Source organism: Nannospalax galili, unplaced genomic scaffold, assembly GCF_000622305.1.
Source record: "Nannospalax galili isolate Female #2095 unplaced genomic scaffold, S.galili_v1.0 scaffold543, whole genome shotgun sequence".
Taxonomy (NCBI): Eukaryota; Metazoa; Chordata; class Mammalia; order Rodentia; family Spalacidae; genus Nannospalax; species Nannospalax galili.
In genome coordinates this window covers 4939027-4955756 of record NW_008352270.1, presented here as the reverse complement: position 1 = coordinate 4955756, position 16730 = coordinate 4939027, and the positions used below count along the sequence as shown (strand labels likewise).

The 16730-nt window shown below is 41.4% G+C and overlaps 1 protein-coding gene across 1 annotated transcript in view; it reads left to right on the top strand.

Annotated features, from left to right (window-relative positions):
• Kmo (kynurenine 3-monooxygenase) overlaps nucleotides 1–16730 on the top strand; it is a 47076-nt gene that overhangs the window by 767 nt on the left and 29579 nt on the right. Inside the window, 4 exon segments of the mRNA XM_008849192.3 lie at nucleotides 7594–7663; nucleotides 7963–8060; nucleotides 10012–10101; nucleotides 15537–15585. Of these exon segments, the coding sequence (XP_008847414.3) occupies nucleotides 7594–7663; nucleotides 7963–8060; nucleotides 10012–10101; nucleotides 15537–15585 (307 nt within the window).

Sequence of the window (16730 nt, the reverse complement as noted above, 5' to 3'; positions counted from 1 at the left end):
TTTTTCTTTCTTTCTTTCTTTTTCTTTCTTTCTTTCTTTCTTTCTTTCTTTCTTTCTTTCTTTCTTTTCTTCTTTCTCTCTCTCTCTCTCTCTTTCTTTTTTGGTTTGATATATGGCAGAAAATATACAATCCTTGTCTTTCTGTGTCTGTGTTATTACACTTAGCCTGGTATCCTCCAAACCCACCCATTTTCCTATAGGTAACAGGATTTCCTTCTTCTTTATGGCTGAATCTTACTCCACTGATAAGTGTACTCCATTTTCTTTATCCATCCATCCACTGGCAGGCATCTAGGCGGTAAATATGGCTAATCATATTTGTTTTAAATTGTTCTTTCCCAGAAGAGGTATTTTATATCCATTAAATACAAAATTGTATGTTTCCTCCTGTCATTTTGATTTAGTGTTTCTTAAAGATCAAAAATAAAACAAAAGAAACTTGATTTTGTTCCCAAATGTGGCCATGCTTTAAAAACAGGTATAAGTCTTAGTAATCATCTTAGTAAAAACCTTTTGCCCTGCTTTAGTTAATAAACTCAACACTGTCTAATGAAAAAGAAAAGGGTCAAGAAACAAGAAGTTAATATTTAAGAATACATATTAGGTGTTGCCTGGTTATTTGAATAAGTGGGAGTAAGCTTTACTTGGTTACCCAATTACTTGACCGTTCCAGTGTGACAGGATGGTGGGGCGAGGCACTCACTTGAGACCCACATGCTGTCACTAGCCACATATCTCAGATGATGTACGAAAGTGCCGCCTCTTTGCTACCACAGTGTGGTACTTCCATAGCATGGAAAGCCAGCTCTCTCCTCCAGGGGCTGCCTCCAGGAAATTGTACATTTTTTTTTCCCTCTCAGCAGAACTCCTCTTACAGAATAAAAATGTTCCAAATAATGGAAACTATCATGGAGGTTCCTTAAACTTAAAAATTGAACTTCTATGCAATCCAGATATACTTCTTGTTTATACACAGAAGAATCAATATTAATTCACTGTAGAGATATTTGTAAGCCCATGCTCATTGCTGCACATTCACAACAGCTAGGTTATAGAATCAGCCTAAGTATCCATCAAAAATGACGAGGTAGGGACTAGTGAGATGGGTCGGCAATTAATAGTAGCGACTGCTCTTGTAGACGTCCAGATTCAGTTCCCAACACCCACATGCCAGCTAACTCCAGTTCCAGGGTATCTGATACCCTCTTCTGGACTTTGTGGGCATTGCAAGCATGGATACGCTTACATTCAATCCAAACACTCATACACATAAAATAAATTAATGAATTAGTAAGTTTTTAATGATAAGGACAGTGTGATGCACAGCACACAATGGAGTATTAGTCTGTCATAAAGAAGAATGAAATTATGTTGTTTTCAAGAAAATGGATGCACAGGTTCTTTAATATTTCTGATCCCAAATTTTAAAATACCTAAGAATGGCCAAGCATGATGGCACATCACTGTAATCCTAGGACTTGGCAGGCTGAGGCAGGGAAGTCGTGTGAGCTTGAGTCCTGCCTGGGACACACAGCAAGATCCAAACACTGAGGGCTGACATCATGAGCTGTAATTGTCAAAGCTTCATATCAGGCATCAGTCTAAATCTTTCCTATCAAAATGTTGTATAAGATGAAAGTTCAAGTCCACAGATTCCTGACCACATTGTTTCAGGCAGTGTGGACACAGGAGAAGACATCCCAGGGAAGAGAAAGGCCACAAAGAAGGTAACAAACAAGACAATTAGAGTCGGAGAACAATGTAAGAACAGTCTGTTGAGGGCCTTGGGGGTTCCTGTTGGGGGGAGTCAAGGACAGCCCCTTTGACAAGAAGCTATGACCAGATACCTCAATAAGATACAAAACTGACTTAGCCAGAGCTTGCAGGGTTTTCAAAGATCAGGCAAAAGACTGGGTTTTATTCAAAGTAGCATTGTACTTGAAATCATGGTGCATTTTAGGTAAGAAGGTGTACTGTGATGTCATATTGGGCATGGTGGTGCGTGACTGTAATCACAGCACTTGGGAGGCTGGGGGTGGATGTTGCAGCCTGGGCTATACAGCAAGACCTCAAATAACCATTATCAGGCTTTCAGTGGTGAATGACTAAGGAAATTTAAGAGGACAACATAGACCAGTTAGAAAGCTGTTACACATCTGAGAGGTCCACTAGAGTGGCAGCAATGATCCTAAAAATGCCTCAGAAATCCATGGAGGAGGTAAATTCATGTCTCGACACACGATTTTGGAAGACCCCAAAGGGTGCCTGTTGTCCAGGGACTTTGCCCTTAACAGCACTTGACCTCTTTCTTCTTCACCATAAAATTACTTCCTCCATGTGCCTTCCAGCCACTTACGTGCTGAGAGTTTGTGTCTCACAATGGATTTCCAGCCTCAGAATGCTGTTGATGCTAAACTGGTGTCTCTGCCCTGGGACCCTGAGGTTTTTCTCATTCCACAACAGGGAGGCGCAGCAGAGTCTGCGGGCAGCTGGGGGCTCAGGAAATCCTGCTCTCTGTGGGTCTCAGTGTCTTCCTCTTGGGCTAAACCTGGATTGGAGTTTTTTTAACGGCGCAGTTCTGCCATTTTGCACGCCTCATGCACAGATCTGTACTTTGTTCTCAGCCTAGACCTTCCTAATGCTGAAATCACGTCACTCAGAATTTACACGTTCCCTGAAATAAAATCCCTGACACATAGAAACCAGCAAAGGCCATCTGACACTCTGACATGCAGAAATTGGCAAAGGCCATGTAATTGTGACAGCGTTTCATGGTGTACAGTTTGGTTGAGCACATCATTTCTGCAGGTATGCATATGTACCGTATAAAGGGCTCACTGTTAGCCTTAGTGCTTTCATTTTATTAATACTAAAATAAATCTCTAGTCACTTTCGGCTGATATTTAAATTAGCTTCTGGTAAAGCATACACAGAAATGGATTTCCCTATGACATTTTCATATGTATCAACGTGCTTTGTTCTTTTTAGCCCCACATGTAGCTCTCCATTGTTCCCCTTTCCCACCTTGCTGGTCCTCTTCCTCCCACCAAATTGTTCCCCGTTCTGTTTTCAAATGTATTATTTGCCTTTTTTATTTTGCGCAATGATCTCCAGCTCCACCTGTTTTCCTGTGAATGTTATAAGTTCATTTTCCTTTGCAGATAAATAAAATTCAATTGTGTATGTGCACCAATTTTTTTCTTTTTTATACTTTTTTGTTAATTAAGTTAGTTCTTGGACAATTTCATGGCTGTATATAATATACCCTGGCTACTCTCTCCTCCCACCCTCTCTTTTCTCCCTCCCACTCCATTGTCACCCCTCCATCTCTACCTGTCTACCAGATTCATGACTTTTGGTTTGCTTTTGTGACTGACTTAATTTAAGCAGGCTCACCTGTGTGACTAGTCATTTTTGTTTTCTGTTCTTTAGGTTCTGAGCCTTCTAAGTTTTGTTTTGTTTTTTTTTAAAAAGCCCTCCCTGTCACTCCATGTCTAGAATGTTCTAATGACAGGTGGGTGTTGATGGGCTATGGAAGTCAATCTTTCTGTGTTCAGTGGGTCAAGGACACTTTTGATCTGTTTGTGAACCTTCCTCAATCTTCTGAAGTTTTACTTGGGATCTAGTTTCTCTCATCCAAGAAGTTTTAACCCTGATCTTCTCTGCCTGTATTTCTCTAATAGTCTTGGTGGGGTTTTAAAGTGCTTCATAGAATCCACTCTTGTCTAGGTGCAGAGAACTCAACCTTTGGACTTCATTTTCTGCCTGCTTCCTATTGTAGGCTTTCGACACTTTTAAAAAAATGTAGAACCATCACATAATTGTTCATGTACTTCTGGGAAACTGGTCTCATGAAATCGAATCCCGCTCAGTTTCTTCTTCTCAACAGTCTTCTCTTATGGCCGGGAACCCAGCTGTGCCTTAGCAGAGAGTCAGGAACCCAGATGTGCCTTAGCAAAGAGTCAGGAATCCAGCTGTGCCTTAGCAGAGAGTCAGGAACCCAGATGTGCCTTAGCAGAGAGTCAGGAGCCCAGATGTGCCTTAGCAGAGAGTCAGGAACCCAGATGTGCCTTAGCAGAGTTGTGGCAGGCTTGGTGTGGCTTAAATGCCAGAGTTCTATTTATATCCCCGTCTTCTTAGTCACTTTGCCATCTGACAACTAAAAGTGGCACTGACAGTTATTCCAAATCATGCGCTTCCTATAGAAAGTGTGAAGAGGAAATAAAGTTAGAGTGCAAAAGCTGCTTTACTAGCTACACGATCAGCCCCTGCAGCTGAACTTACATAATATATACCTATATTTTTCCTTTTAGTTTCATTTGAGCCTCAGCTACACAGGATAGGTATTATCATAATCTTTATGCACTCTTGTCACTAGACTTGGAGAAGATACTATTCACTGTTTCACTTGCTTGTTTATCATAAGCATCTGTGAGCTCTCTTCAACACAAGAATTAATATATTGCCTCAGGAGGCAGAGGCAGAGGCAGGTGGATCTCTGTGAGTTCAAGGTCAGCCTGGTCTACATAGTGAGTTCCAGGCCAGCTGGGGCTACAGGGAAACCCTGTCTCAAAAAGACCAAAAAAAAAAAAAAAAAATGCTGGGCGTGGTGGCGCATGCCTTTAATCCCAGTACTCGGGAGGCAGATGCAGATGAATCTCTGTGAGCTCAAGGCCAGCCTGGTCTACAGAGTGAGTTCCAGCTGGGGCTACAGGGAGACCCTGCCTCAAAAAGACCAAAAAAAAAAAAAAAAAGAATTTATATATTGCAGTGACTCCCATTGACCTCTTCTTTTCCTCTGCCCATTAGACGATTGCCATGAATATTTGCCCTTTATAATTTTATGTTATATGTAATCATATATGCATATATATATACTTTAATGAGGTATATGCATATATCTATGGTACAGTCTTGATTATCTTTATTTTGTAGGAGCATCATACATTGTGAAATCGTCTGTAACTTGGTCTCTTCACCTGTACTGTTGCTGATACACTCACAGTATTGCATTTTATCATATGAATATACCATAATGTATTTATCCTTTCCTTTGTGCTAGTCACTTAGGATATTTACAGAATATTTTCTCCTTCATTTGGCTATGAAAAGGACTTCTCTGAACATTTTGAAATATGTCTTTGTGTACATACATAACAAAATTTTCTTTTGGGTATGTGCCATGAAGGGGAATTGCTGGTTTGCTGGATATGTGAATATTTAACTTGGCAATATAATTACAAGTGATGTGGAAGAGATCTCATTGACTCTCATCCTTTCTAGTGAATGATGTTTTCATCAGCCAGGGACCATATTTAATCCTCTGTGTCTACATCACCAAAAGTTCCATCTTCCCCTCTTCTTCCTGGAATAATCACACATATACCGCTATTGTCAAACAAGCAGGAAGTGTTGGGCAGGCGTGGCTCTACAGCAGCCAACCCTAGAAAGAACTGAAGCACACCCTCCACCCAGGTCAGCCCTTTTTTCCCCAGATCATGGAATTAGCTTTCATCCAAGAAAAAGAATAATATAGAAACCCATGCAAGTAGGCCACAGCCCACCACTATCTTGGACCAGATTCTGTGCTGGCAATGGAGATCCATGCTTGCTACATTGTTTGTTACCTCTCCTTTACTGAAGTTCAATTCCCAAGGAATGGTGAATTGATTTCTTGCTTCTGAATCCCGGTCTCTCTGGTCCTGAGCCACTTCCCTGACATCCATCACTTAGATTCTAGCTTGTGTGTCTTGCACAACTTTCTTTCTCTCTTTTCTTTTCTCTTTCTTTCTTTCTTTCTTTCTTTCTTTCATTTTTTTTTTTTTGAGACAGGGTCTCCCTGTAGCCCCAGCTGGCCTGGAACTCACTTTGTAGACCAGGCTGTCCTGAATCTCACAGAGATCTGCCTGCCTCTGCCTCCCGAGTGCCTGGCTACACAGCTTTCTTTCTGGGCTATTTTCTTAGTAAGTGGGTCCATTTCTAATGAATCTCTTTGGACTCATTCCCATCCTCCTGACCCTGTCATCTTCTGATTCATATCCTTCCCTGAACAGCTCTCCATTAGGGGAGGCAGTTATGATTCTACCCCTATGTAAAGGAAAACTCTCTCAAAGTATTACTGCTTCTCTTCTACATGACTCAATATTCTTATTCCTCAAAGGTTGACCAAAAGTAAGCACCAGGAAGATTTGCCAATCCCTTTGTTAGGATTATCTATTGTATAACAAACCACCCTAAAACACAGTGACCTAAAACAATGACATTATGTCTCATTTCTGAGTGGTCTATCATGTGACTGAGGCAGCAATCATCTTTAAGGTTTCATCAGGCTGACCATCCAAGATGGAGCACGCCCACAGTTGATAGCTGGAGTTAGCTGCTGGTGGGTGAGGCTCTTGGCTGAGTCAGCTACATGTGGCCTGTCCTTGTGGCTTCTCACATATGACAATCTCCAGGTCTTTACAGTTGTTATTTTATAAGCTCAATAGGTAGCATGCTTGTTGTACAAGCAGAAAGGCCTGAGTTCAAATTGCCAGCATCCAAATAAAACCAGAGTGTGGCAGTGTATGTCTGTAACCCCAATGCAGGGAGACCAAGAAGCAGGATCCCTGGAACTAGCTGGCCAGCCAGTCTAACCAATCGAAAAACTTCAGGTTCCATAAGAGACTCCATCTCAAAAAATAAGGTGGAGACAGATAGAGGAAGAAAACCAATGCTGATCTCTGACCTTTATATATGCAAAGCCATGTGCATCCACATATTCATGTGCACACATATGCATATACCACATACTCACGCAGACAAACAAATAATAAACTATTTGAGGCTTGTATGTGTATGCTTGAACCTCCTAAATATGATGTTATCTTGAAGGAGCAGACACTAAATAGAAACATACAAAGATGGGCAAAATCAAACTATATTGCTTAGGGATATATATCTAGGTGGTAAAACTGTCAAGAAACAAGAATGAGTTATCAAAAAAAATCAGAATAATGTTTGTCTGCAGGTGGGAGAGATAGTAATTGGGTAGAGGTGGGGGGTGTTAGAAGAGGCCGAAATGTTTTTTAACTGAGTATTGATTATGAGGGCTATGTGGTCATAGAGGTTTGTTTGTAGTTATTCTGTAAACCGTATGCATTTTTTTGTTCTTTCTGTTTTCAAGTCCCATCTTACTTTAAAAGAAGTAAAAATAAGAAAAGAAGGAAGGGAAAAAACCAGAGCTATTTCTGCAACTGTACCACTGAATCTTGACTTTATCTGATTGTTTTGGATTTTTTTCATTGTTGAGGAGTGAATCCAGAGTTTTCACATGCTAAGCAAAGGCTGTACCCCAGTGTTTTTAAATTTTGAGACAACACTAAGTTGTCCAGGTGAGTCTCAAACTCAAGATCCTCCTCCCTCAGCTGGAATTACAGCCTGCATGACCAGGCCAGTTACGGTGACCGACTTTGCATCTTGTCTTCTTCTGCAACGACTATAATTCAGTGTAACAAACGGACCAATATATCCATCCACAATATTGCATCAGCCAATAAAACTTCCATATGTGTATAACACCAGATAAAACAAAAAAATGGCTTTGATTCCTAGGTTGGAGCATTGAATGCGTGCTTTCTGGCAAAGAGGAATTTCCAAGTTGATGTTTACGAAGCTAGGGAAGGTAAGTTAACAGTGGGAAACGGGAGAGAGCCTCTGATTCTTCCTTCTCCTCTTCGGATTTTCTGAGTAAAAGAAGTTTCAATAAAATAAACTTAAAATATAAGAACTCTTTTCAAACCACAATCACGTATATGTAGTTGGATACTAATTTACTCTTGATGGATTTTTTTTTTTTTTGGAAGAATTAGGGTCTTTTCATCTGACTCTGGGTGCACAATTGTTCAAGTGTAACCCTTTGCTTACCCCTAGCAGCATTTCAGGAGTTGTGTATAACATGGAGTCTGTTTCCCATTTTTTTAGATATTCGAGTGGCTGAGTTTGTGCGTGGAAGAAGCATTAACTTGGCCCTTTCCTATAGAGGACGACAGGCCTTGAAGGCCATTGGCCTGGAAGATCAGGTACCTTGTTAATGCATTTTCTTTCTTTTAAAATAAAAATGTGTTTGTGGTATATATGTGTGTTCATGTATGTGTGGGGGTGCACATGCCCACGCTGGCATGCATGGATGCCAGAGAAGGACTTTGAGTGTCCTGCTCTGTCACGCTCCCCTTTCTTCCCTTAGGACAGAGACTCTTGCCAAATCTGGAGCATATTCTTGGGGATCCAAGCTCAGGATCTCCTGCCTGTGCACTGCTACATCCTGCATGGCTGAGTATTAGTGGACCCAAAGAGGGACAGTGAGGTATCTAATAATAAAATGTCACACACAGACAATTTAGTATTTAAAAAAGCCGGGGATCAGGAGGTTCCCGTACAGTAGAACAAGGAGCACTGGGTCCTCGGGGTTTTATGTGTAGGGATGGGGTCCTCTAAGCAGGCATTGAGGAACAAACACTATGCAGATTACAGGACATTCCTCTGCAGAAGCTCAGGGGACAATCAGCAAAAAACATGACCTAATTTCAAGATATAGAGATACAGAGAAAATGTTCTCATAACAGTGCAAATAAGGCAATTTTTAAAAATCTAATCTAAACATAAACAGACACTGCACTTCAGAACCCTGAGTCAGCATACATGCCCATCTGGCTCTGCCATCATGGACAATATTGGCTACTGGCGATTTTGCAGTTTTCTGCAGAGTTCAAACAGTGAAGTGGTCTCCAACAGTGAGCCAAATGCTCTTACACCCTGAGCTGTCTTCCTGGTCCAATACACGATGGTAGTACTTGTATTCTTTTCAACAACTTGATGACATTGCCTTTTTCTGGTTTGAAGCACAATTAAACACCAATAGTCCCTTCAGGAAAACCAGTTCTGCTAAGGTTTGGTAAATTCCAAATTCAACAACCAAGTGAACACTTGACACTTGAAGCCTCTGAAGGTCTTGAGGTGGGGCGTAGACATGACACTACAACAGCCCCTAAGGAGCAGTTCCCATGCTGGGCTATCCTCAGAAGGCAGATCTCTGACCAGGTCAATAGGGGGTTGGAAACAGAAGGCTTTTATGAGATTTGTAGCAGTAAAACTTGACCCCATGTGAGACTTCTAATGGTCTTTTCAAAACACCGAGTTAGATGAATGCATTAAGTTGTAGAAATACTGGTTTTATGGGATGTGTGGGATGGTATACGCTGATGTCCCATACCTGCTGGCTATTATATACCCAGCATATGTGTACTGTACTACTTGTCTAAAATGTGAAAAATTCTGAATTTAGAAACCTACAGGATTGGAAGGGGGATTAGGAGTTTATAGTAGATTTTTCTCATAAGGATTTAATGTTATAGAACTTCCCACTGCCACTTAGAAATACAAAGGTAAGTGATGCTTTTCTTGATGCTCTTTTCATTGAGATTCTCTCTCTCTTTCCCTCCCTCTCTCTCTCCCTCCTCCCTCTCTCTTTCTGTTAGGGATCAAATCCAGGGCCTTGCACAAGCTAGGCAAATACTCTCCCACTAAGCCACTCCTCAGACCAGCTGCAAGTCCTTGACCTGACTGTGAGTGGCTGACTGTTACTTGCATCCTCATTGTTTTTCAAATACTGATTAAGAAGGGATTTTGCACTGAACTTTAGGAACCCTGCATTTTGCTTCACACAATGACTCTTCTCTTCGCCATGAGAAAAATCACTTATCCACACAGTGAGCCACTCTCCCTATGATATCTGATTTAGATCACATAAACTTTCATTTTCTTCCAAGACCTAATGTTAAAGAAACACTGAAATATTCGAGAACAAAGTTTTCTCTGAATGAGTTTCAGTCATACTGGACTTCCTGGGCCTCTGTATAGTTTTTTTTTTTAAAGGTTTTAAAAAATAAAAATCACATTTTAAATTCAGCCTCTATCTCACTCGCATAGTGCTACATCATACTAATGGAAATGGTTGTTTCTGGTTCATTTCAGATAGTCTCCAAAGGCGTGCCCATGAGAGCTAGAATGATCCACTCTCTCTCAGGAAAGAAGTCAGCAATTCCCTATGGTACCACGTCTCAGGTAGGTTTAGACTAGAGATAACGGTTTGTGCATCATTTCTAACTGAGGCTTTGTTATATACCACTTGCTATCAACCCCTCCTTACCTCTCTATTCCTACTTTTGACATTACCAGCTTCCATAGAGACCCCAGGAAAATATATACTAGTTACCAAGTTATTCTGATAGAAGATGTTCAAGCCATGACCTGGCCCATAATGCCCATGACCAAGACTCAAGACCGAGCTCTACCGTTTTCAGTCTCAGTGAGGTCATTTCTTGTTCTGTGCTTGGCTCCCGCTGCTTGGCCATTTGGAATGCTTTCATCTGCCCTCTCCTTTTCAGTTAGAGAAAATTACTATGTTATTTGTTATCAAGCATCATATACAAGCACAACTCTGGAGGGCTTTGTGACACAGTTGTCTTCCCCTAACTGACCCTCTTGCCGCAAATTTTCTGATAATAGACTGAACCAAATGTGCTCCCAGTACTCCGTAATTTCCAGGGCCAGATGGTGATGTAGACTTTCTGAAAGACAGTTCATTTTCCTGCTCTGTGCTTTTCTTTTACATGCTGACATACATAACGAGGGGAAAATAAAATTTCATCTAATTATACTCTTTGAGTTTATTTCCTTGAGAGAGAATGGAGGCTCCAAACATCCATCAGCAAGAGGGAAATTTCCAACTTGCTTTATTTTTACCAAACTGTCCTTGTGACACACAGAGCCTGAGTGAGGTTCATGATCTGCCATGTAGAGCTTGAGTTGCAGGTGAACTAGCATTTCTCAGACCTGTCTTGGTCAAGCACAGAGCTTGGTTACTAAGTAATGGTTCATTGTCTGTTTGACTGATTTGGAAACAACTTGCAGGGTGATGAGACATACATTTAGGTGTGTCTGTGAGGGACATTCCCAAAAGTTTAACTGTGGGTGGACGACACCTGAATGTGGGTGTTACCACTTCATGCACTGGAGGTCTGAGCAGAATAAAAGGGAGAGAACAGGAGAAAGTCAGCTGAGCACCATCAACGCCCTTTCTGTGCTTCCTGGTGACCGTGCTGTGAGCAGCTCTGTTCCGGCACACCCTCCCCACCAGCCATGGCAGACCCCACCCTCTGAATCTGTAAGCCCAAACAAACCCTGCCTCCCTTATTTATTTGTATTTTGGTCACAGTGATGAAAAGCTAATCAATACAATGCTATAGAAAGGACCGAAGAACTGTCTCTCTTTAACAGGCAAGTGAGGGTTACACCTACAAATCAAGCATCAGCCCTGAGCCCTGCATGTGTGACAGTTGTCCTCCAGCATGCCACATGCTGTGTTAGTTGCTGAGTGTCCTAATTTGCTTCTCTGTTAAAACACTGCCAGAAAGCCACCTGATTACTGGCTTGCTCAACTAGCTTCCTTATGCAATCCAGGCATATCTGCCCAGGGATGGCACTGCCTACAATGAGCCAGGCCCTCCTGCATTAATTAGCAATCAAGAGAATGCCCCCCCCCCACAGCAGAAGAGTGTGATGGAGGAAATTCCTCAATTGAGGTTCCCTCTTCCCAGGTGCATCAAGCTAACTCCAAAACTATGACACTGAGTGCGTAGAGAAGATCCAAATCTGGGGACTGGTAGGGACAAAGAGAAAAGGGCAGTCATAGGTTCATGAGGAAGAAACATCAGCTAAATGAGACAGGGAAGTGTCACTTTGTGGTGGAGAATGGAAATGATGAAGTGGTTTAGAAGAAGAGGGAAGTTTCAGTTTTTAAGAAGACTGCAGAGAAAGTGAGATTTAAGACTTTTAAAAAAAAAGAAGGCTTCAATCAGCAACAAAATAGAATTATCCTAATCAAATGTGGATAGGTGTCTGGGGGAAGTTTGAGACTTCATTTCCAAGGTGTGTAACTCTGAAATGCAAAGTATATTATAAAAGAAAGAACTTGTATGCACCTTAGCACAGTAGAATCTTTAGATTTATTGAACTCAGCTGCTCTGTTTCATAGAAGAGAAAATGGGCTACAGAGTTGCCTCAAGGGAGAAGTGAGGGCACAGCCCAGGAAGCCTGGGTAGCAGTGCTACAGCTACAGAGCTCTGTTACTACATTGTGACTGCCTCCTGATAACCATCTCACTGTCCTCCATTAACATGGCACATGCTGAGGAAGACTGAGCCATCCAGCTAAGCCCTCTCCAGAATCCAAGCCAATCATGTATGGGTAGACAAAAGATGTAGTTCAAATACCAGAGAAGTTAGGTGAACAGAGTGGAGAGTGACAGGACCCAAGGCCCCAATTGGCTTCTTCACCCCTATCTTCTCTCTCACTCTCTCTCGCTCTTTCTCACAAACTGATTCCCCAAGTGAATATAGGAGTTTTTAGAGTTCCCACTTCAGATCCCTCACTACATACAACAGGGAGGAAACAGGCCCTTCCCCACCAGTCCTGATTTCTCAGCTCTTACAAACTGAGTGACTGCCGACTTCATAACCACCCTCATTCCTCAGTTTCTGCATGATAACCTTTGTTTGATTACGTTGACCTTTGTTGTGTTTCAGTCAAACACAGGCTGCTTGCCTTTTATAAACTACATAAAGTTGCTTTGAACTGTTTGATGCTCTTCCTATGGAAGCACAGCCATCCTCACATCCCCAGGATTGCTTTGCATCCTTCAGATCCTCAGGGAGCCCACCTTCTTTTGGCCTCCTTCACCTCTTGGCACCAAGTTCACTGGCATTAGCTGGCTACCACCAAGATCCAATAATGAATTTCACTCCGTTATTAGTCCCCCCACACAACACTTTCTCAAAAGAGCATGAATTAGAGCTGGGGAGATGACTCCATGGGTAAAGCACTTGCTGTGTAAGTATGAGGCCCTGAGTTCAAATATCCAGCATGCAGGCTGGAGAAATGGTTCAGTCACTGAGGGCACTTGCTCCTCTTCCAGAGGACCTGGGTTCAGTTCCCAGCACCCAAACTGGGCAGCTTACAACCACCTGTAACTCCAGCTCCAGAGGATCCTCTTTCAGTCCCCATGGGCACCAGCATGCATTTATAGAGACACAAACACATACACATAAATAAAAGTAAATCTTCAAATCCCCCAGCAGTTACATTAAAAGCCAGACACAGGGAGACCTGTAACCCCAGCACTATGAGGTACAGAGACGGGAGGATCACTGGGTTTTGTTAGCTGGTAATCTAGCTCCAGGCTCGGTCAGTGAGAGATCCTATCTCAAAGAAGTAAGGTACAGAATGATAGAACAGGGCAACTGATGCCCTCTTCTGGCCTTGACACCACACACACATCACACATACACACACACACACACACATACATATACATACACCACTCACATACCCCACTCCCTGAAAAAAATAGCACGAATCTGCTGAGGACCTCTAGGCCATGGAGAAACCACTTTGCACAAGGCACACGGTTTATAAACTCATACTGTGCAAAATTTGACTTCTCTAATCCTTTAACTACTTCTATGGCCTGTTCCTCAGCTGTTCATGTGGCCCTTTCCCCCAACAGTATTCAGACTCTACCTGTCTTTCGGTACCCACCCATCCCCCTCCCTGACTGCTCAGGCAACTGTGGGATACTCTAATTCACAGAGCAAGTCAAAGTTTCCTTCGTATACCTAAGCTCCTGTGCTCAGACTTAAGCCCCTTCATCCTACGTAGGATGAAGTGCCTAAGTAGGAAGCACTGAGGGCAAGAAAAGTAAATATTTCCTTCTAATGTATTTTAAATAGCCAACATTCAAACTATTGTACACATTTCCAAAGAAAATTATGAACTCTTTCAGCTTTTACCAGCTCCTTGATGGATCAGCCTTTTAGAATAGGTGCTGGAGGAGTGGCACATGATAGGGATGATGCTCACTCTTACGTAAGAGGCTGTATCATCCAGACAACTGAACTAGACTGGACAGGGATGTCCTGGTATCCCTCCAGGACTGACGTGTCTATTGGTTCCCAGAGAATACAAGCCTGATCACTACCATGCGAAGGATGTTTTCTCCACATTAATATAAATGAATCTTATTCATTAATGTAAATGAATGCTTCCTGACATACTCTGTTTTTTAATGTTTTCTTGCCATGCCAGAGGTGGAACCCAGGGCCTTGTGCATGCTAGGCAGGTACTGTTACCACTAAACCACACTAACACCCCCTGGCCTCCCTCACAAACTGAGCAAGTCATTTGGTTTCCACTGAAGCATGGTGATTAATGGCATAGAAAGAAGCCCAGAAAAAAGAACTAGGAGGCAGAGTAAGAAGAGATCTCTGTGTTGGTTTTATTTCATATCATAGACAGACAAGCCTCCTCCACCATTGTCTCTCCAGTATGACTAAGTTCTTTTTGCACTAACTCTATATTTGGCTGTTAAGGTAAAATTTTTACTTTAGAATGAAAGGAAAGTTTGTAAGTTAGCATGTTCATATTAAAAATAATGTGGTCTACCCTAATTCGGAAAAAGTATACACTTTAAATGCTTAACGCAATGGATTCACCCTAAATCAAAAGACGGTTGTGTGACTTTCATTGGCCTTGGTAGGTATTTTTGCTATAAAATAATAAATATTTTGAATGAGATTTTTATGAGTTTACTGGTATAAGGAAGAATGTAAGCAATCCAGAATTATTTTATTATATTCCAGTTTCTATTTTATTTAACTTTTCTTCTAATTTTAAATAAGCTGAAAAACAAAAAATTTTTACTGTTGCCTAAAATATTATGGGCCCTAAACACCACATGTACATTGTCTCTTAGGACAGTCAGCTTGCAGAATTGCACCACAAAGTCAGAAACAAACTGTGTAGGTTACAGCGAGGCGGTCTTATGCCTAACAACACCCTCCCCCTTTTGTACCTAAATGAAAGCCTTCAAGGTAGACTTTTTTGAGGGAAATACTACATTTCCTTTAGTGATGCTAGCATTACTGAAGTATTTAAAGCTAAGATGAAGATGTGACGTTTGTAATTCATTGTTAAAACAAAACTATCTTGGCTGCTCTTGCAGAAGACCCAGGTTCGAATCCCAGCACCCACATAGCAGCTAACAACTGTCCATAACTCCAGTTCCAAGGGATCCGACAGCCTCTTCTGTCCTCCATGGGCATTACATGACACAGGTGCACTTACCTACATACAGAAAATACACGCATACACATAAAATAAAAATAATAAATTAGAAAATTAAAAAAACAAAAAACAAACTATCTTAATGCAACTAATATTTTCACCTATGTGAGAAGATTTTGAATCTTAGAGTATCAAATGTTGAAAAAGTCTAAACTATGACTATGGTATTGGATTAAGCATATTTGATTAAAGTATTTTAAAAAACCACTTAGCTAAATGGTTCTATTATTCTGCTAAATAATAATTCTTCTTGCTGAGTAACTTAGAATTGCATTTGCTCATTCTTTAGAAACAAAGTCTACTTGTTTCTCTTACAGTACATCCTTTCAATAAGCAGAGAAAATTTAAACAAGGATCTACTGACTGGTAAGCCCAATACTTTTGTTCATCAGATTACAGAAAGTCCATGAGGATACTTATCTTGTCACATGATTTACTGAGATTTGCTTACTGTTCCTTTTTATGGCTTATTAAGCGTGAGACCACATACATTACAAAGCCCTTGAAAAGCAGTAATGAAAAACCCTCAGGGTCCCTTTTCATCCTATCAATTTTCTGGATGAAAATAATTTATTCCTTACATACTGGATCGTATCAGTTGTTAGGCTCTGGACTGAATGTACACTCTCTAGTCAAGAATTTACAGGTCAGTGGGTCAACAGACTCAAGTAGACAACTTGCTAAGTGCACAGTTAGATGTGCATGTCAGAAGAATGAGACTTGACTGAGACAGGGCTGTGAACACAAGGGCACTGCTGTAGTGCCTGGGTACAAAACTAGGACCTGAGAAAAGCTATAGCAATGTGGTAAAGTGAGGATGCAGATTCATGATGTCGACAGGACAGCAGAGAGCTAGGGGTAGATGAGACCGAAAAAGAGGAAGACAGAAAATATAGTTCTCCTTTATACTCTGAGAAAGGCCTATGTATAAACAGAAAACCACTGGACTGTAAATTAAATATTCAGTTGAGATAAACCAGGGTTCCTTTCAGTCTTTGTTGAACTTAATACTAGATTATGCTAGTTTCTCCTCTTCCACAATTACACTGAGCAGGTTAACTGCCAGCAGAGCACGCCCCTCAAGCCTTTCTATCTTTTAAACCAATGTTTCTTGAAATAGTTCAGCAGCCTCGGACTTTTTAGAAAGTAGACATTCCATCCATATGATGCATTTCATTTCCTTATGTTATGACTCCAGTTATGTCTGGAGTTATCTTTGGCTAGATGATGGGTGGTGTGGGCGCATTTGAGTGGATGCATTCCTGTTGATCTTAAGAAAGCAAATAAACACCAAACAGCATTTTATAAAAGCAATACAAGCTGGGTGTGGAGACCTTTAATCCCAGAACTCAGGAGGCAGAAGCAGGTGATCTCCATGAGCTCGAAGTCAGCCTGGAACTCCATAGTCAGTTCCAGGCCAGCTGTGGCTACAGGGAGACCCTATCTCAAAAAGAAGAGAAAGGAGGAAGGAAGGAAGGAAGGAAGGAAGGAAGGAAGGAAGGAAGGAAGGA